A 21,308-nucleotide genomic window follows, 5' to 3' on the forward strand; every position below is an offset into this window, starting at 1 on the left:
CCCTAATTTTCATATTAATCATGTGTCCATCTTTCTTTGAAATAGGGCCATCATGCTTCATGTCAGAATTTAGCATGTAAGTAAAATTCATAGTGCTTCAAATCTCACTTGAAAATATTTGTATGAAGAGAACAGTGACTAATTTTGTTATTCCTATCTAACAAAAATGAGATTTTAGCCCTTTTGCACTACATATACAATAAGAAGCTGGCAAATAAAATTATAATTAAAAAAAATTAAAAGTAGTTTCACAATCCCTCAGAAAAAAACACCCAAAAATAATATGGAGCTTTTCCTATTTAACAGAGCTTCTACACACTGTAATGCACCTATGTTATATATTTCTCATCAATTTTTACAGTTTCCACTGATTAAATATATATTGACTCATAAAGTATTACCATTACATCAATTGTCAGCAGACGCAAGAGTATGTCATTTAAATATTAACTATCATATAAAAATGGCAGCTTGATTGTTTGGAAGCAGTAATTTGGTGCTGGTTATTGCCATATTTCCCTAATGCATTAGGCAGCAGTCACAAAATGCATTGCCTTTCTTATATACCTGCTACTATGAAATCAGAAGCAGATAAGTTCTTTATATATCTCCTGTTTCTTTTAGATTTAGCTTTTATTTATTTCTGAACTGCAGATATCTTTGATCTGAATTTCAAAAATACATTAGTGTAATATAAACAAAGATATGCTCACTAGAGTCAGAAATTATATGCATCATCTATAAATCAATAGGAAAAATATACAAAACCCAGTAACAGACATATTTGTTTGTGCTTGAAAGATTTTTATGATGGTTCCTATATAATATGGGTGCAATATATCATGAATTGGGTTGTTTACCTAAATTCTTAATAAGATTGTACTTATTTATGTAATGTACATTCTACTCTCAGTAGTTTAAGACTTGTCTTTTCCACAAATGGGAAGAAGCTACACATTACCACTAATATGATATAAATTCTTTATTCTACGCTAACTGTATGATCAGGATATGTGGACACTTCACAGACCATTAAAAGCTTCCAGTAATTGATAGGTAATCGTACATTTGCTGGCTGAAGCAATGTACATGAGGGAGAAACCATTCTTTCTTACTAATGTAACATGTAGAACTTGCTGCTATTGCAACACTTAATGTTTGTAGTGCCATATCATTTTTGATGCAAACACTCATTTTCTGCCTCCTTCTTTCATTTTCTATTAAAATGCAACACAAACCAGCATACATTTCATTCTATTCCTTTGAGAGTTGCATAAGCAGTTACAAGGACTATCAGCTATTGCATTGTCATTATTATTGTAAATAAATATTTTAGAGTTTAAGGGGTAGATATTTTATCAATTTTATTTTTCTAGGAGGCTCACTGCCACTCTTTCAAACTTTTTACATCTTCTTTAAGGTAGTGCTTTAGATAGCAGTTTTTAATTCAAAGAAGACATTGCATCCCAAGACAGATTAATATTCTAGTTAATAAACAGCATCAATAAATATGTCAAGGCTTTAATGACAACTGTACTGAACTTTTTACATTCCAGCTTTTCTAGGAAATGGCTATATTGAGGAATTTATTCTGCTTAATTGCTTTATATTAAACAGTTCTCATTAGCCATCCTCTAATCTGTACGAACAGAAATAAACGGAGAATGCAGTCAGGAAAATGAACTCTTTAAAGCTTCCTATCATTAAAAAAAATAAATCTTAGATGGGTTTTGTTATTAAAAAACCCCCCAAGAAATCAAATACAAGTAAAACTGATAAAATTCCATTTAATCAATGTGGGAATGTTTAGTAAGTTTCTGCATTAAAGACCTACGATCTGTCTGAAATTTCCAACAAAATACAAATTCAGAATTTCTTATGCATTCGCCTTGAAGTTAAGACTAATTATGTTAACTGATTTATTAATAAATGGGGCTTTTTGTCTAATTATTGTAAGTACTAACAGACTGGGGAACCATTCTAAATGTCTAATGTGCCTTGGAACCTTTTTTTTTTTTTTTTAGGTTAATTACCTTTCTCTCTAAAGTCACTACAGATATGCCCCTCAGGTTTTACACTAGAAGATTAAAGAAAAAAGTACAGATGATTACCTCATTGGCCAGCTCCAGTAATACAGGGGCAGCTGCATTTTTCATCACCCCATTCAGGTACCTAGACAAGATAAAGCCAGGTAATTCTGCAGTGGCAGGAAAACACCAGTTCATACATATCAGTATCCCTTGTGAACCTCTTTCATTTGGGGGAAAATGCCCCAGTACAGAGTATTTAACTGGAAATTTTTTAAGAAAAAAAATATTTAAAACACTCACTAACTCTCCAGGGTTGCCTCCTATTCATCTGCAAGATATATCAATCTCGATTAAGTAAGAAACACAATAAATGAAGAAATTTTTTTAAAAAATTGGCTTAATGACATACAAATAAATGATATTTGTACTCTGGAAAAGATGCATCACAGACAAATAAAACTTTATTATTCACAGCAAAGATTTAGGGTTCCACATGACCTTCAACTATGATGGCTCACTACCTATCTTATTCAATTCCTTTCTATGCACAAAAACATAAATTCTCAAATCAACTAGATGATCTTACGGTCCTTTCCAACCCTAACGATTCTATGATTCTATGAAATCCAGATTTTATCAACTGGGCAGTAGTTTAAATACTAAAGGCTTACTTTAGTTAAATCAGAATCTAACAATCAAATGAATATTCCAAAGAAAAAAAAATTAAATATTTAGGATCCAATAAAGGGTGATAGAAAGTCATTATCCTATCAGTGGCAAAGGCTTAATGTTTCTGGTTAAGGGTATTACACCGATATGGATTCACATGGTATTTCTGACCATTGCTTCATAACAATATTGCCTTCCTCACTGTCTGTAACTTTTACTGTTTGATGTGTGTATTTCAGTAGTGACTAAAACCTGTTCTCAGGAGTTGGTGGGAAGAAGCTACATTATCACAAGCCACTGTGCTTTGCAGCTATGTGGAAAAGAACAGTAGTTACCAGTATTTGAATCTGTTCATTTATCCTATCTGTATTCGTATAGCTTATCATTACTGACATCATTAGAAGGCCACAGCCTTTCCAGCTCTGTCATTATCTATCCATCAGAAGCCACTCTTCTGCTCATTAGTCACAGACATTAAAATTCTTTATAATTTTATCCTTACATGGAATGGGTATAACACCTTTACATAAACCTCTTCACAGAGCATTAGAGGGCTTTTTGTTTGCAAGGTATTCTGAAGCTTATTAAAGAATGAAGGAAATTATAAAAGCTTTTTGCTGCAACCTATTTAATTTCTACACAAAAAAAGTCCACAAAGCAAGATACTTTGTATATATTTAAACTTTAAAAATTTATTACAGAAACAAAAAAAGGAGACATCATAAACAAAATACCTACCCAGGAAGGTTTACTTGACATTAATGCTCTAAACCATGCATTCAGTTGATTAAATAGCAAAGCTACAGGTAACAATGGAGTATTTTTCTGTCAGATAATTCTAATGCGACTGGCAACTCCATAATGGCCTAACAGCTCTCACAGGCTGAGGACAATGCTATTCTGAAAAGCCTGCTGATCTTTCCTGTAATTTGCCTTTGTGTTTTCCTAAGTTTAAGACTTATAAGTCTCAATAGAGCAGCAGAAACTACTCCACTCAGCTGTACTTCTACTTGCTCCCAATGGGGGCCACCTGAAATGGATACATGCAAAAACTGATCGTTTCCAACCCAGGAAAGCAATGGGAGCACAATAATCTGCTTCTATGTTGGTGAGAATATGAAAGAGCATACACACAGACTGGAGCAGTAAAATGGATGCCACAAAAGAGAAGTCGAGAAGACATGTTTGCCATGTTTATGCTTGAAGCATTTCAAACTGGCTTCTGACTCAAGCAGTCTGCCCTTGTAGCTTATGAAACATACTATACAATAAATCTACTAAAACAGGATTGAGATGAGTTTTCTAACTACTAACCAGAACATCTCTGATTTTAAAACGTGCATTTTATTTGGCCATGTTAATACATTTGCAATGTGAAATACCCAGAAATGGCATAAAGAATGATCTTCCCTACCACCACCATATAGCTTCATACATAATGCATTAATTATGTACTACTATCATACTTCAGACAGTGCACAAGGGGACAGAAGACCAAATCCTTCTACCTGATGTGAGCCAAACTTAATCATACCAATGTTCTTCCTAAACAGCACAGGAGAAGTGCAATATGATCCAGTACATATTTTTACAGAACGGTACAGCCACTAGAAAAAGAAAATCAAAACCCCAGAACAGCACAATTCACACTAGATATTCTAAATCAGCGTCTACTAAAATGAAGCTCTGCTTAGTTTTAAATATATGGCTCTGTGGAAGCACAGTTAATTTTCACAAATGAAGGCTTTTTGTATATGTTCCTGATTCATACACATTAATATTAAGCATAAATATCAGACATGTATAATCACAGTTATCAACTCAGTTGCCATACAAGCTGATACGTCAGTCTACAAGGAAATATTTTAATTGTGTATCTTAACCAGTTATCTGCATGCCCCAATTATGTCACTGCACTATTTTTAGTAAAGCCTATAGAAGAAACAGACAAACTATAAGGTGTAGCAAATACAATTTATTAGCTTAAGATGCATACAATTGTAAAATATTGTAAAGCGACAAAAAGGTTTTCATCCTCCCTTAATAGCTATTTCTGACATTTCTGTTGATAAAACAGGAGTGATCTAAAAATTAGTTCTTTCACTGGCAATACATGAATATGTAACTTTTTGTAACCTAACACAAATCTTTTAAAAGTACAAGCAACTGTAACAGAACAATCTCCCTGGCTGTGAGGAAGTTATCCTCAATGTTATTCTTGACACAGAAGCCCTATAATTACAAACATAGGCAACATACAATAAATGCTATCGTATACTCTGTAAAACATATTTGCTTACCCTGACTTCGAGCCAAAGAAGCAAACACTTTCTTAATCAGTGACCAAGCACAGGAAAATTTGTGCATTTTCACTGAAAACAATTTTAGGGGAACTGTTTTGTAATCCTCATAATCAGCTTCATAAGCTAATAAGCTAATTTACTCATAATTGCCATAACAAATACTAGTTATGATAATACTCCTGACTGGGGTGGCAAGGTGATACCTTTGGTAGTAAGTTTCAACAGCTTCAGCAGTGTGATGCTTGGCATGTGTTCTTTTGATTTGTTTCTAGAAAAATGAAAAAAACAAGGAGTCTTACAAATGTGTCACAGATCAAAATACAAAAATCATGACTGTCCAGGCACATGTTCCTTGGCTACACTTTGACATATAAACTAAACCCTGTTTTTAGATTCTGTACAGAAATGACATTCAATCTACCTATTGAATTGAACGTCTTCAGACTGTACTGCAATGTACCATATATGTAAAAGCCAGTAAGGTCACAATAATTGAATCTAAATAAGTTTATTGAAGGCTGCAGAGGGCAAAGAAAAACTTGTTCTCTCTTTCAACCTTTGTATTAATTTTTCCTCAATTCAATTCCATCTAAGCCTGGTGCACTCCAGTTTTACAATTCAATTGGCATTTTTAACCAGGAAGAACATTGCTTAAAAACAACTTATTTGAAAAACTACAAAAAGTAATTCCATAGAGACTTGCCACTTGACTGACACCTGTCATCTCATGATAAATGACTCCATTTTCTGCCTCTCTTGCCTTCTGCCACTCCGGCAATGGTCATTTATCATCATCTCTGTCAGCAATGGAAAGCAGCACTGACAGTGCAAGTCAGCAAACATTTAGCACATGGAACCATGCAACACAGGGAAATTATTATTGTCAGAATAATAATGGTTTAGCATAATTTATTACAGGTCCACCAAATAAGCAAAGGCTAGATGTTATTAGACAGATGGATGGGTAGGCTTGGCAGCCATCCACTGAGACTCAGGCGGTGCTTGATGTGGAAAAAGGAACATCCTCCAAACCAATCAGAAAGCTGGCAGTTCAATTACAAAGAAATAAAGGGACATTCATCATTCAATTAGGCACCTGTCAACCCTCACAAAGGAGAAAACTTCTAACCTGGTACTCCTGGGAGAAGATGCTCAGCAGAGTGGACTGCGATTGACTGGAACAAATAAAAGAAGGACAAAGTTAATTACTGGAGTGCACTGCAAAGAAACAAAAGAGAAGGGAGCTTCAAAGGTAGGCCTGCTGCCCTGTAATCTAACAGAACATGAAAACAAGTGTGGAAAAGTTGTTCCAGATGAACACCTCAGACAAAGGCTTCCTGCTGCTAGGTCAAGGAGAGAGCGTATGAGGGAGGGGAGGAAAATACAGCAACAGTTTTAAAGCAAACAAGCATATTGTTTGGGTGATTCCTTTTTCAGCTTCAGAACCCACAAAGTTCTAACAGGAGCAGGTAGAAAAGCTAAAAGGTAACAGGCAGAAAGGAAAACAAATCAAAATTTCCGTTAATAATTGATGGAGATAAATTCCATCAGCAGTTGGGAACATGCTGCTTGTTCATTGGCAACATATTGAAATTCATTCTGTTAGCAGCAAGGGAAGGTCTTCAGTAGCTGTCTCATATTCAGGTTAAAAACTTCCCCCTCTGTCAGAAGTAGCATATGGGACCACTGGAACATTCCCACTGAAACTGATGTGCTTTGAAAATAGAAACTTTCACAGCAGGAAGCCAACATTCCCTGGAGTCGGTCATTTCCAAAAGCTGCCATAAGCTTCATTCATCTAAGGCTCCACTCAATGTCAAACACCTGGCAATGAAGCAACCTGGAAAGCATTCTTCCCAAGTGGGAATTTTTCTCTCTGAATTGTTAACATTTAGAAATGGGACAAGATTTTTTTTTTTCTCTGAAAGGCAATCAATACCACATCACTACTGTTTTCAATTGTTCTCTGTGGATATATATACCTCATCACATCCTGAATACAATTAATTACTCCTGATATATTTTCCTACTACATGCAACTTGAACAAATTATAGTCTCAATAAATCGAGTTTTATGGTACAGCAAAGCATTATGAATAATTAACATTTTTCATTTCATGAACTTACCTACTAAGGCTAGTACATCTTTGAACATAGGCAGTGCAAAGATTCAGCAATGCCTAAAGTCTTACTCTTTTGTCAGATTTCTTGCATGTGAATTTAACACCCATATCACATCATATTTACATTAAATGTAAATGTTCTCTCTATACTCAAATGGTCCTTCTCCTTGCAATTTCTATGCCTCAGAAATAACTAATCTAAGATAAGGAAGCATTACTCCCATTTGCAAGAATGACTAAATGGTTTGTTCAGGTTTAAACAGACAGTATGTCTGCAGCAGAATATGAAGTGTTACCTCTAAACCAACCAGTTGAAGTATTAGGAAAAAAGTGACTAGATTAATGTACTGCTGTATGAAGAGTTTATTATTACCCATATTTGCACTTAGAGTATCTTTGCCGTAATATTGTATTTTGGGCTTTTCTGTCCAGCACAACATCTGTGTGAGAGCAGTAAGCTGAGCCTTGATCTCTGGTATATTACACATGAGAATGTTCAGTCTGAGTATGTGTTGACCCAATACTAAAACTGTAAGAAAATTATAGTAAAATAAACTAGTATACAGACTTATGAAAATAATGGATTACAGAAAAAAGAATTACAATGTAATCAAGAATTTAAATATGCTTAAATATACATCATTGGACACAAAGGCCAAGAGTTATGTAACACAATGCCTCCCTAAAAGGTGCACCATCCAATTATGGCAACTTTAAACATGCGTATGCAATCATTAGAAGGTGAACAAAGGAAAAAAATTAAGATTATATACTTACACAGGCTATATGCATACGCAAAGCTAAGGTATTTCAAATTGATTTAAAACAACCTTGCAGGCTATAAATAAGGTGGGTACATATGGCCCCCTAATGGCTCTCCACGTAACTATTATGATCTGGCAGATTTACATGGTCATAATGGTAGAACTGAATTTAGAGAAAAGATGTGGAAAACCCCAAAACAAAACAAGATAGCATTTAAATGGATTTCTGGTTCAAGTTCTCTTCCACTGACATACCAATTTTTGCATTTTTAGGCTATTCCCAGCATGATTACTATACCTATTGTACCATTATCCTATTATACCCACTGACATATCAAAAAGAATCAAGACCTTTATCCCTCTCTTCTCACTCCTGACTCTTGTCCATTCTATTTGTTCCCTTGGTGTCCTTGGATTTTGCCCTTCTACTTCAGCTTCGTCCGACACTCCTCTCCTATGTTTTCAACTGTTCAGGTCATTTAGGACCTACCATGAACACTAAAAAAAAATAAAAAAAATAAATCAGCCCAACTGAACAAGTTGGATATATACTGGATTGCAGTACAAAACCACAACAACTGTGACAAACAGAATTATTTCTCTAATATCAGTCAAAGAATTTCAAGCCTTATTACCAGAATATCTTTCCCCTGTCCCAGGAAAAGAGGATTTAACCATCACATGGCTGCTCCCATGTTCTTTTCTGGTTAACACAGTTCCTCTCTTAAACACCAAAACCACTTATCTGTCACCCAGCATTTCCTTGCCACAATTCCATTGCCACAACTTCCTGGAAAAATAAAATAGCTCCTCAAAACACAACTGGAACATCTATTACAAGATGTCACTGACAGAAACCTGAAACATGTTTTCAAAGAGCGCTGAAAAAGTGTACTTGGAGCAGGGACAGAAGTCATGAACATGCATTTGCATTATAAAACAGCATGATCACAACTGCTGATACTGACAGCAGGGATACTGCTGTGTAAGTTATCATTACTTCTACAGGAGCAGCAAAATTCCTAGGGCTTCGTTCATCCTCTTACGCTATACAGGATTTCAAGGCAGCAAATGAGCAGACAAATTAATATAGCTGAAATATCCAGGAAAACAAACATAACAGTGAAAATATCTTTTAATCAAAATAACATTTCAGTGTTGCATTATTGTTTCTCATGGAATAAACTTTGTAGTAAGCCTCATACCTTACTGAAAGGCTATGGATATAGGCATGTTTGTGTCGAACAACCTCTTTTGTCAGGAACCAACTGTAAAGCCACGGTACAGATCTGCTGATTTTCAGAAACAAACAATGCCATCCCAACTCATAATTTCAAGTACTACCTAGTTTAAATAATTAATAAATTAACTGTTATCCATCTTGTAGAACTAAATCTGTTTTCTAGGAAAACAAGCACCCTTCCTCAAGTTCTATAGAAGGCCACTTTCATGGAAACATTTTCTTCGGCAGTTCCAGATGGTAATGGACACTACCCTCAGAGCTCTGTTCAAAGCAACCAGCCTCGCTCTTTAGATATCCTCTTTTTCTTGTACACCAACATCCATAATGGAACAATTTGCCTTTTGTTACTCTGTGTTCATGTTGGTGGCACTTTGTGTCCTTGTCAATACATAACTGTATTTAGGCAGAAAACTGAAATCTAAGATCTGCTACAAACCACCATTTATTTTTTTTTTTTAAGAAAAGAGCTTCTAATTTTAAAAAATGAAATATCATTTCCTGGTTCCAAATGAAATAAAGATATAAAAATTTGCCTAACATAAGAAAGTATTACTCATATCAAAGATACCAATAATATACAAATCCCGCATTTAAAATGGGATGTCCAAGTCAGACCAGAACAAGAGATAAGAGAAATCACCTCTAAGAACAGTCACAAGATCAATCAAGCTAAAAAGAGAACTGCATGTCTGGTGCTGGAAAAAGAATATATCTTTTGGTAATTTCACATGTAAGAATAAAATTTAGACCATTCTCTTCGAATGAATCTCAGAATTCAGTAGAGGATGCTATTATCCCTGGTGAGTATATCAGAAATGTTTTGTTTTGCAATGAGTACTCATAAATAAACTAGTAACAGATAATATGCTGATGCAGACCAGTGCTTCATAACTAGAGCTGATACAAAACTCAGGTCAAGAAGTAGCTAGTAAGGACAAAAATAATTTAAATGGACAGGATCACCTTCTCAGCAAAGCAGGCTTGCAGATCTAGTCAAGATTTGGGGTGCTGTCCAACTTAATACTTGCTTTTTACTACTGCTTCAGCAGGAGAAAATCCAGACATGACAACTTCTGCAAATACTATATTATCAGCCCTGGCTGATAAATAATTCTTATAATTCTTATTAATTCTTTAGGGATGAGATGAAACTTACGCTTTTCTACTTTATTTTCTGAGATTATTGAAAATGTAAAATTTTAGGTACAAGACCAAGTTTCCACTTGTTTCATCTATTAATTTTAAAAGGAGCTGTGTTTCCCTCATCTTTAACTCCACACTTTTTGCCTAAAATAGAAAGACTAAAAATTCAGCTTTACATTTCATGTATTTTACCATGGAACAAAGGAAGAGTATCTAGAAAGATCTGTTAAAAAATACCAACCAATCAAAACCAACCAAAAACCAATCCAAAACAAAAAAACCTAACAGTAAATATGAATTGCAGTATTTAACCCAGTAACTATCTACACAAGTGGAGACAAACAGGGGGAAATCAAAGTCCATCATAAGACAGATATATATAATATATATATTTATATATATATATATACATATATCGAATAGCCTTGACTTTTTTCTTTTTTCAGCAAATGAAATCTACAAAGAACATTGCTTTGTAGAGAAGGGAATTATCCCTTCCACAAAATGGAACATCCCATCTCATTAAGAGTATAAATATATTGGTTAAAAAATGGGGTGGGGGGCAGGAGCTGTGTTTCCAAAATTCAAAAGCTGTTAAGTGTGAAATTCCAAAGCAGAAGTGCTAGCCAGATCCCTTCATGAAATGTTCTGAAGCAGGTAAGAGTCTCTCATTTCTAATAATTGGAAAAAAACTTCCCCTTTCCATGTACAATAACTTTTAAAATATTTTACCTAATGTAATACTGAGCTTTAGAACAAAAGGGCTAGACTTACATAGTCCTTCTATGCTGGATTAAGAATCTATGTGAGAAAAGAAATACATGTATTTGATGAATTTAAATGTCTGGGGGTGGAAAGGGAATCCTCCTCACAGCTATCCTGAGACTCTAGAATGTGTGCCTAAATACATGTCTTGTTACATTTTCAAAAACCTGAAAGAAACCCAAACAGCCTTTTAATTCTCATCTTCTGTACTACAAACACTGGCACAGGGACTCCTAAAGAAAACAATGTTTCTATACTGCTTATCATATACTAATCAGTCCACACTTATGTGCAACACATGCCCAGATGTGTAAAACCTCTGTGGCCTCCCAGAACTGCAGAGTGTAGCCCACAAGTATCAAAGCTTGAGAACCGCTTGGCTTACATGCATCCAAGCACTGAAAGACATGGAACGAGGGAGGAAGCCTCACTGACATCTAGAATAGCTATGGTTTTAGCCTCTCTTTACTGCAGCTTTTAATATTACAATCTCACCTAAAGTTTTAGTATGGTTGTGGTCACTTCTCTGCATGAAAATTCTCAAAAAGCAGATTATTGTCTCTGTAAACGTTTCTACTTTATCACTCACAAAATTAACACAGATTTATCAGAAGTCAGTGAATTACCAATTTAAGCTAAATCAATATATGTGCCTATATATGTGTGTGTGAATATATATGTTTGAATAGGAGTTTGGAATAACTATGTGATATAAAAGTACCTAAGTCTTTAGCTACAACACAGTAGCTTCTGCAAAATGGCTGTCTTCCAACATTACAGCTTTCCAGCTACACCAGTTCAAGTCTGGGTTACAAAACCAGTTTTATTTTCTTTACATATGAACCCTTCCAAACAATGAAAACATTGAAGTAGCTACTACTTTGAAAACTACCAAGTCAACACAGTGCTGCTGGGAAAAGACTCCCATTATAAATATATTAATATTATAAAAATCCAGCTTTTTAATATATATTAAAAAAGAAGCACCTGCTAATATGCTCATTTCAGACTTAGTATCATCATATTTAAAATCAAGATAAAGTTCAAGTTCATTTGGAGAACTATAGCACTAATCAATGTAGAAATTCTCTCATATCCAGTTCAAGTAAACAGTACAACAGCTCAATGCAAAAGATTTAAATATGTACCACTTACTAAAAATTGTCTTTGCCTCAAAGTCGATTTCATACCTTTGGTAGGATCAAAAATAAAAACCAAAGTAAAGAGTTCAAGTAAAAAAGTCATCCCGTAATGCGGGCTTATACTCCCCAATGATAATAAAAAGGTTAAATGAAGGCATGTGCATACAACTTTGCTGCCTATAGCTAGGGTTATGAGAATAACTGTATGAGAAAGCTCCGAGATGGCTACTTGCGAAGAGTCATCACCTCTATGACCTTGACACTGGTTGGTCCCACAACTTTTATACAATTTAGAGTGATGTGCGAGAACAGATGATGGTGCAATACATAGAAATGGCAGCATTTAAAATTCATAGTAGCATAAGACCATTACTTTTCCCACTGGGCCACTTGAACTTTAATAATGTCTGACCTAGTTGGCCAATAAGTTCTAGCAGCAGACAGAGGAAAATTGCCAGTATTAGATACTGTTTGATTTTTCATTTAGAAAGACTTAGAAGTTCCTTTAAGAACAGGGTACCAGTTCTTCCTGTAGACACCTATTTTTTTTTTGTGTCTGTTGTAATGGCCAACATATTTTCAAACAACTGCAGACTATGAACAATCCATATCAGATGTGGAAAAAATAAAACGCAGAGGTGAATACGAATTATCAATACAGGCAATGATCACAAAATAATGCTAGCTCTTCGCAGAGATAAGTTACACCTTCTTTCACCCACATGACAAAAATTTAACTTTCAATAGTAGTAACAAGTAGTTAAAAGTGTAACCCAAAATATGCCATGTTCAAACGGTTGCAAAGTACTTCTGATCAAGCCTCCAAAATGAAAAAGAAATCGGAATAAAGACGCTATTTTTCCATTCATATATGTATGCTTATAATGAGAACAACATTATGTTTTAAAAGTGATAAAATAAACATTGTCATATATTATGGATAAAAATGGAACTCTGAAAACACAAGAACTGAAGAGTAGTATTTCCAAATGAAAACACTTTTTTGGTCTTACTATCTCAGTAAGCAAGTACAGAAAATAGATAATAATTTGCCTGAGATACTGTTCTGATACTTTCTTCTTTCCAGAGTAAAACAGCACAGTGCTTGTTGCATGAATGTTTGAAACCTACTTAAATGCCAAGTCCACACAGAGACCTTTGTAATTAAATACTCTTTCACAAATGTTTTAAGTAAAGTCTCTTCCATAAAAATATAAAACTATTTTGTAAGGTTCAATTTTCAAGCTGGAAAATATTTTCAGATGTAATACAAAACCAAAATATATTCACAATACAGACTTAAAGAACACGATGTCAGAGCTAAACCATGAAATTAAAACTCTCAAGTATTTTAACCTCAGTCTTCAATGTCTATTGACTATTTTCACCTTACCCATACCAGAACTTCTCTGGTACCCTTTGACCATCTAGTCAGGGAGTCCATTGATGAAAGAAATTGGCTGGAGTCAAACAGGATTTGCCTCCCACATACACCTGATTAACCTTAGTAGTTGTCTCCACATCTCCACTTCCTGGTATTTTCTTCTTTAACTCTACAAAATAATATTTCACAGAAAATTAAATAAAAAGCAAACTTTGAGACTAACATAAGCAGATGATTTACTATGTCCTTGTCCTCAACCACTCCAAGCTAAAAACACGTTTGCAAGTTTGAACTCTTCCTCTTAGTACCACTAAGTACAACTTTTAGATTAAAAGTTGAACCATTAAGACAAAAAAATACACAAAAGTTGTTATCTGTTGACAGCTGTGTAAAGAAGCTAAAATTAAAAACAGGGATTTATCCTTCACATTTCCCATCTTCCCTCTTTATAGGGCCAAGGTCCATACACTGAAAAAAATATTCACTTAGTAGGCTATAACTAGAAAGAAATATTTGATATATGCATTTTGTGTCCATCTTCCTCATTTTGCTTGAGTAACTTTATTGTGCTACTTCCTTTAACCCCCAAGCAAAGGATCAGATTATAGAATACCTTGTCAAGAGAAATTTTCCAGACTCCAATATTACATTTCCTGATTGTGGAGGAAGAGGAAAATCATTCTACTTTGTATTTTTTGTCCTCAAACCTATATTGTCCTGTATAAACTAGATGTTTACATTTAATTTTAGAAAAATATTTTAATGGATGAATGGCAATTCAAAGCTAATCAGACTGATCATTTTACATTAAAAAATTAGCCTGCATGTAAAAATAATATCTGTGCCAGTTTGAAACCTAATAAATCCCCACCCTTAAACAATTTGTTCCTAAAAATATATAATCAAATTTAGAAAACTATAAACTATATTTAAATTTATTATTTACAAGCAATTAATTACAAAGACAGCCAGGTGGCTTTCATTACATAAATTACTGTTAATGACACTTGCCTCATGCTGCTACTATATTTAGCATCCGCATGCATCACATGTCAAGCACACACACTGTTGCATAGCTATCACCAGGATAAAAAAGTGAACACCTTAAATCAAAAAAGCTTCCAGTAATCCAATCAAAATTGTTAATTCTTTAAACAAATCATGATCTTATTAATGTTCCCCATACAGGATATCATTTTAGCTCTATCAAAGGTGGATGATACATAAAAGTAGTTTTAAGTAAATTCCAGTGTTGGGAATGATACAGATTTAAGGCAAGAAATGAATCTGTTTATATGTAGTCCCCTTGCGATTTTCAGTCTAAGGCCCTAAACTGTGTTTATCATCTAAAAGTTGTCTATTCTTGTCTATCTACTTAGCTGACAGAGCAGTACCTATATCGCTAAATTTGTACATTTTCAGCCCCAGACTACTGTGGCATAGAGGGAATAAACTAATTTAATTCCACTACTTACTTCCTCATGGCAAGATGGCAGAAACACACTAAGAAGGAAACACAGCTGTTCCCTTTTACCAGTGGTCTTCCAGCATTCCTTTTTTACAAAGCTGTCTACCTACAACTGGCAGCCACTACGAAGGGAGCATCTGACAAGAGGTGATCACAATATTATATTATCCTATCCTTAAACTTCTCTGATGTTCTTTTCCACTCCTACTAACAGGATTTTCCTTTCCCTTCTTTCTCTTTCCAGAGGATTTATTTTTTGGTGTTCTTTGCTCTGCTCTGCAAATACGTACAATGGTTACACACTTTGCTTCCTGCTGTGCCACAGAAAAGGTTGGGTTTCCAGAAGAACTCTTATTCCATGCACTAAATGAACAGAATCATCTCCAGTAAACAGATCAATAGGTTCACCACATAGCATCACATTTATTAAGCACCAAAATGTGACCAGTCTTGGTAGATGGGCCCATAGGCCTTGGTAAATAAATGTGAAGCCGAGGAAGGAAACATCAAACATTTGTTCTATGTTAAAATAAACTGAAGATGACCACAACATGCATCATGACTCACTGGCACTCCTTACATTTCTGGGAATTCTCAAAAACGTAATAAAAATATACACTGATGTCTTTACATTAAGCACGTAAGGACTGAACTTCACAAAAAAGAAAAAAACAACAAAAACAAACAACAACAACAAAAAAAAACCAAACAAAACAAAAACCAGAAAACAAAAAACATGAGAAAAGGGTAACTAAACTTCACTAGAATTCAGTGAAATTTGACATCCTTCAGGCAGTTTTCAAAAAGGCCTCACACAAAACATCCCAAACCTATCCTCTCCCATTTTTAAAGTCTTTATACATTACAGTAAAGCAGCAAAGGCCACACAGCCTTTCTCTCATTCAGATTTTTAATTTATTCTTCACATTTAAATATCAGGTCTTTGTATGTTACCTAAGAGTGGCAAATTAGCAGAATTAGGACATAAGTAAAGTGGAAATTGAGAAGGGAAAAAACCATTCTGAACTGTATGATTTACATTTCTGTATGTCAGTCAGTAACTAACAATGTCATATGATGTTTGTTATATACAATGTATTTTTTAATGAGAATACACACTCTCTTATAAAAAAGTCAGTCACCCACTTTGCTTTTAACTAAAGGCATCTGAACATGTCTCCCAATCAAAAATAAGGATGTCAAGACCTAGTTTATAAAAAACAAAAGAATTGGAGGGTAGAAGGGAGCTAAGCCATAAATTAATACTAATTTAGGGTGGACAACCTTTGTTTTCAAACTTCTTTTAAGAACAAGTAAAAGCTTCTTCTACCGATTTTCATTTAGAAGTAATTTCTTTCCCCACAACAGTAAATCTTTAAGGATCAAAACTGAAAAAATGGCATGAATGTTATTTTTAGCACAGCAGATATGCTATGAAGATACTCTGTCTTCAGTACGCTTAAGTATTTTGTTAATGTACCACTTTCCACTAAACCAACCACAAGCAAATCTTGAATTTAAAGTTATGACTGCTCATATGTGATCTGTTACCTGGATTAAAAACAAACAAACAAACAAACCAAAATAAAACAAAAACAAAAAAAGAAAAAAAGGCCAGAAGGCCTCTCTAGCCACCTAATCACCATATCAATGACACATGCCACAACAGAGAAGCACTAGTTTATTTGATTGATCATGGTAGATAAACTCCAAATAACAGAGAAATTAACAAATGTTTGACATTTGCTCAACATCCATTATTCTGACACTGCTTTCAGGATTTCAAAGCCTGGGAGTATGCTTAATCAACATTCATATTCCCTAGTGAGCTACAGGCACCATATTGCGCCCCGCCTTAGTACTGATGAAAACTGCATATTGGCCATTTCCAAAATGTTCTGGGACTCAACACAAGGCCCCTTCTCTCCCTTGTTCCTGTTCTGCAGTTTTCTTTTAAACACTTCCAAGACAAAAGCATCTGCCAGTTTTTCTCTCTGGGGATGTATGCAAAATGAACTTAACAGTTTTAAGGCAGGAGAAACTCTCACATCTAAATTCATTCATAGGACAGAAAAGGGCCTAAGAGGCCTCTCCAGGGACAAAACCCTGCTGAAATTTTCCCCGACAACTGTGGGAGCTTTATAAAATCTAAGTCCAGACAATTTCCAATTCAAATACCCAGCATAGCATGACCTTTGTCAGATCTATGAGCCCTAGATGCACCCACTATTTTTTTATTCTAACCAGCACAGACATTAGACAGGGCACTACTGCTAAGCAGGAGGCTGAATATTTGCATGCTCTTCTATTGTGAAAATGTAACAGTGACAGCACTGTGTCGAATTCTTTTCCCCCTAGAACTTTAACTCCATAGGAGAGGCATAGCTGACAGATGACTCTCCCAACATCTGTGTTATGTACACTGCACAGCTGAGGAACCTTGGATCACTGTCACAGCTTCTCGGAGATGACCTACACCTTTCTTATACCTACCCATGATCAAAAAAGTAAAATAAAAATTTGAAAATGCTGTTTTTTTAAAATGAAAAGTAAATATGGCAAGGAAGATTAACATAATTTAGTCATTGAGCTGTTCACATAGCAGCTCACCATATGTTGTATAAATGTCCTATACAAAATAATATATCAGACCTGACATGTCGCACATCATATTGTATTATTTAATATGCTTACTAAAATTTCATGGATCAAGTGCCACTTCTGAAAGCACACAGAAAGCCCTAGAAAATATTTCTTCATCTTCCATGATTTATTTTGATTACCTTTTACAGCTACATGATAAAGTGGAACTTGCAAAATTACGAGGTTAAAGTTTACACAGCTATTGCTTCATATACTAAAATATAACAAATGACTCCATGTCTGCATATCCTTTTACTTGCATTTAGTATCAGAAGCACATTAGCTAAGCACATTGCTTTCCACTGCATATTTTAATAATTTTAACTGATTAATTCAGTAAACATTCTGATCCACCAATGCAAAGTTCCACTGAGAGAGAAATATATGTATCATTGATAAAGAGGCTAAAGAGTTGAGAATTACAAAATAAACTAAAGCAAACGATTAACATGTGATACATGTTGACCACCCCAGACCTGTCCACATAAAAATATATTAATTTCTACACCATACCTGACACATTTGAATAACATTTTTTAATTACTGAGATGTAAAACGTTGGAATGGCAAGCATCTATACTCAGATACATCAGAAAAATTCTCAATCCAGAAACCCCAAACCCACAGAAGTAGTAATTTGTAAGAATGATTGCTAATCACAGGTGAGGTCTGTGTCTGAACAGTTAATTAAAACAAAACATGTAAGCAGGAAACTTGTGGATAATAGGTGTTGGGCAACCAATGGGATTTGTTTGAGAAAAACTGCTGCAAATTCAAAGGATGTACCAAACAGATAGATATGGCTAGAAAAATTTTTAGACTGAAGCCATGCATTTATTCCATAAGGACCGTTTTCCTTTTTCAGACCATTGATGTCAAAGTAACACAATACAAATGAGATAAACAATGTAGTCTGATTTCTTTTTTTTGGTCAATAATTAAATTCCTCTCTTTCTAATAATAGGATAAAGAAGAATATATTCCTGTGTCAGATAACTTATTGCAATGAGTCATTAAATACTGTATTTAGAATGGAATTTGCTTGGCCTATAGGAGTACCTGCCAATTGTTAAAAAAAAAAAATTCCTTTTCAAACCCTGTAAGAACCAGAAATCTAGCTTACGAGTTATCTTTTAATATTTTGTGTACCCAAGACAATGCAATTCTCTAGGAAGACGTATTGTTCAGGTGTTTTGAAAACTGAAGGACAACAGCACTGACAACCTGCATTTTATATTAATGCTGGAAATGGCTTATGTTCAAGAGCCGTTTAATCTGCAGGAACTTGCACTCACTCTCCAGTTATTGTACTTTGCACCACTTGTAGCCTCATAATGCATATCTGCATTCCACAGAAGAACTGCAATAAAAAAATGGACAATACCAGTATCAAGAGTGGACTGATGGTAAGTTTTGCCATCTCCTAGCCAACTACAAATGGAAACAGAGATACATGGTGTCTTTATTATTGTCTGGTTTCTCAATACACAAAAAGGAACTCCAAAAGACCCTTTATTATTCAGTCACAGCAGCATTATGTCCATTTTGGTCATAGTTTTCATGTTGGCTTTGAAAAAGTTTTGGACAGGCTGCATTACGCAAGAGGCTACCTTTGCTATCACACGCTTCTTACTCAAAAGATTTGACAATATTCTCCTTTCTGTGGAAGAAGAATGTGTGCTACCTTAGGACATTTTACTCAGTACTGAAGCTTCTGGAGGTATCTGGGAATCAATGCTATCAAATGCTTCTGAGACCATGCAGGCCTAGATATAGATATGCAAACAGAGGACATGCACCCAAACAATAAAGTCCTCTTCAGCACCACATCCTGAACTTATGACATTTTACATGGACAGTAACACTTAAATACGCTATTCACATGAGGAGGATAAAGCAGGGGACTGAAGTTTAAGAATTCTCCAGCGTAAAGCAATGAGACTGTCACTATCAATCAGGCTACTGGGTATCCTGCAGTGTGCACTGGAAGTGATAATATATCTCGTACATATCACTATCACATTCAAAATGTTGCAAACACTAGAATTAAAAAAGCCCCCCCAAAAAAAAACAAAAAACATGTATGAAAAGAAACAGTAAGACAGATGAAAATGCTTTAGCTGCTGACAGAACTGAAGTTTTTAACCTAAGTGGTTCAGAAGTCAAAAACATTTTTCCCACAACAGGCAGAGATTCCTATTTGGCAAATTTAAGCCTGCTGACAAGAAGTTCATTCACTTTGAATTCTTCATTTGAAGTCCATGGACAAGGACTCCATGAAATACAAACTGAAAAGTAAGGATAGAGCATGAAATCTTACCATGCCAATAGGAGTTTGAAATCTACTTGTATGGTACCAATTAGTCAAACAAACAAATGAACAAGGCTTTTAAGCATCACTGGATCTGAAGAAAACTGAGTGGTATTTTTTCACTCCTCTTCCAATGCTGTTGGCTTTTTTTTGAAACAATACTCTATCAGGCTTGTCTTAGAAGTCAGTTTTAGTAGGATCAGTTACTGCATTCCATATTCTTCCAGAAATTTATCTTTACCATTATTTCACTCAGTTTGAAGTACAATGCTAGCTTCTGAGACTTTCATGTTGCAAATAGATAAGGCATTTTCACCAGGAACTTGTATAAACAATTGAAAAAATCACTCTCACAGAAGAATATAAGTTATTTTATAAAGTAATGTGGTAAGCTATGGGGCACACATCAGGACCAAAATGGTTGTAGTCATTAATTTAAGTAATAAATCACAGGTCCTGCCAACAGTGACAGCAAACAGATGCTAACAAGAAAATGTATTATTTAATATTGTCATGTGTTATAAAAATGTAAGTGTTTAGGACACATCTTAAATTTTTATAATATGTATTTAATACATTACTGTTTTGACACATAATCAAATTTATAGGTCTCATTCAGCACTTGCTTTCTCTTCTGTGAACACAGAATGGATTCCTGAGGGAAGAAAAAGCTCAAGAAGTGAATGTTTCAAGTAGATGTTTAAAACAAGATCAAGTTGCTTGTCTTGCTGTCTTGAAGTAAATATTACAAGCACTGAATCTCGTTACAAAATGAAAACAAACATTTGACTTTATGTAAACAGAAGTTTCCTTTGAAAGTTCCCAGGAAATTCAAACAACTATGAAGTTTATCTATATACATAGACAGTAAATGATCTTATTTCCTACAAAGTTAAAAAATAATTCCATACAATCCTTACAATATCACTACTGAATAATTTGTGATGAGCCTGCTAAGTAAAAAAAAAAAAAAAAAAAGCAGCAAGTTTTATTTTCCACTGTGTCTTATTGTTTCTTCCCCATATCAGTTTAAATAATTCCACAGAATGCTACAATGATTTTCACCAACTACATCCCGCACAAAAAAACGCCAAAACCAAAACACCAAAAGCTACGTTAGTTATTAAAAATGTCATCTACTCCATTTCTTCCATTCATAGCTACTTTCCTCTTCTCAGAACTTGGAAAGCCAGACACAATGATGACCTGATTCAAGTACTGACATCTGAAAGTGTAGGAAATGCAGTTAAAATCTTTTGGCAAGGCCAGCCACACTGAACAGAACCACTGTGCACACACCTTTTGCAGCACTGCATCTCT

At 34.7% G+C, this 21,308-nt stretch overlaps 1 protein-coding gene across 5 annotated transcripts in view; it reads right to left on the reverse strand.

Annotated features, from left to right (window-relative positions):
- CDIN1 (CDAN1 interacting nuclease 1) overlaps window positions 1-21,308 on the reverse strand; it is a 129,401-nt gene that overhangs the window by 99,223 nt on the left and 8,870 nt on the right. For all 5 annotated transcript variants that reach the window (XM_062619338.1, XM_062619337.1, XM_062619335.1 and 2 more), the window contains exons 2-4: window positions 6,132-6,177; window positions 5,206-5,270; window positions 2,112-2,172 (exon numbers count right to left, since the gene is read on the reverse strand). In XM_062619338.1, coding sequence (XP_062475322.1) covers window positions 2,112-2,172; window positions 5,206-5,270; window positions 6,132-6,177 — 172 coding nt within the window. The remainder of the gene's footprint in view (window positions 1-2,111; window positions 2,173-5,205; window positions 5,271-6,131; window positions 6,178-21,308) is intronic.

The sequence above is a fragment of the Pezoporus occidentalis genome, unplaced genomic scaffold (genome assembly GCF_034315485.1).
Source record: "Pezoporus occidentalis ecotype Australia unplaced genomic scaffold, CSIRO_AGI_Poc_V1 ctg21, whole genome shotgun sequence".
Taxonomy (NCBI): Eukaryota; Metazoa; Chordata; class Aves; order Psittaciformes; family Psittacidae; genus Pezoporus; species Pezoporus occidentalis.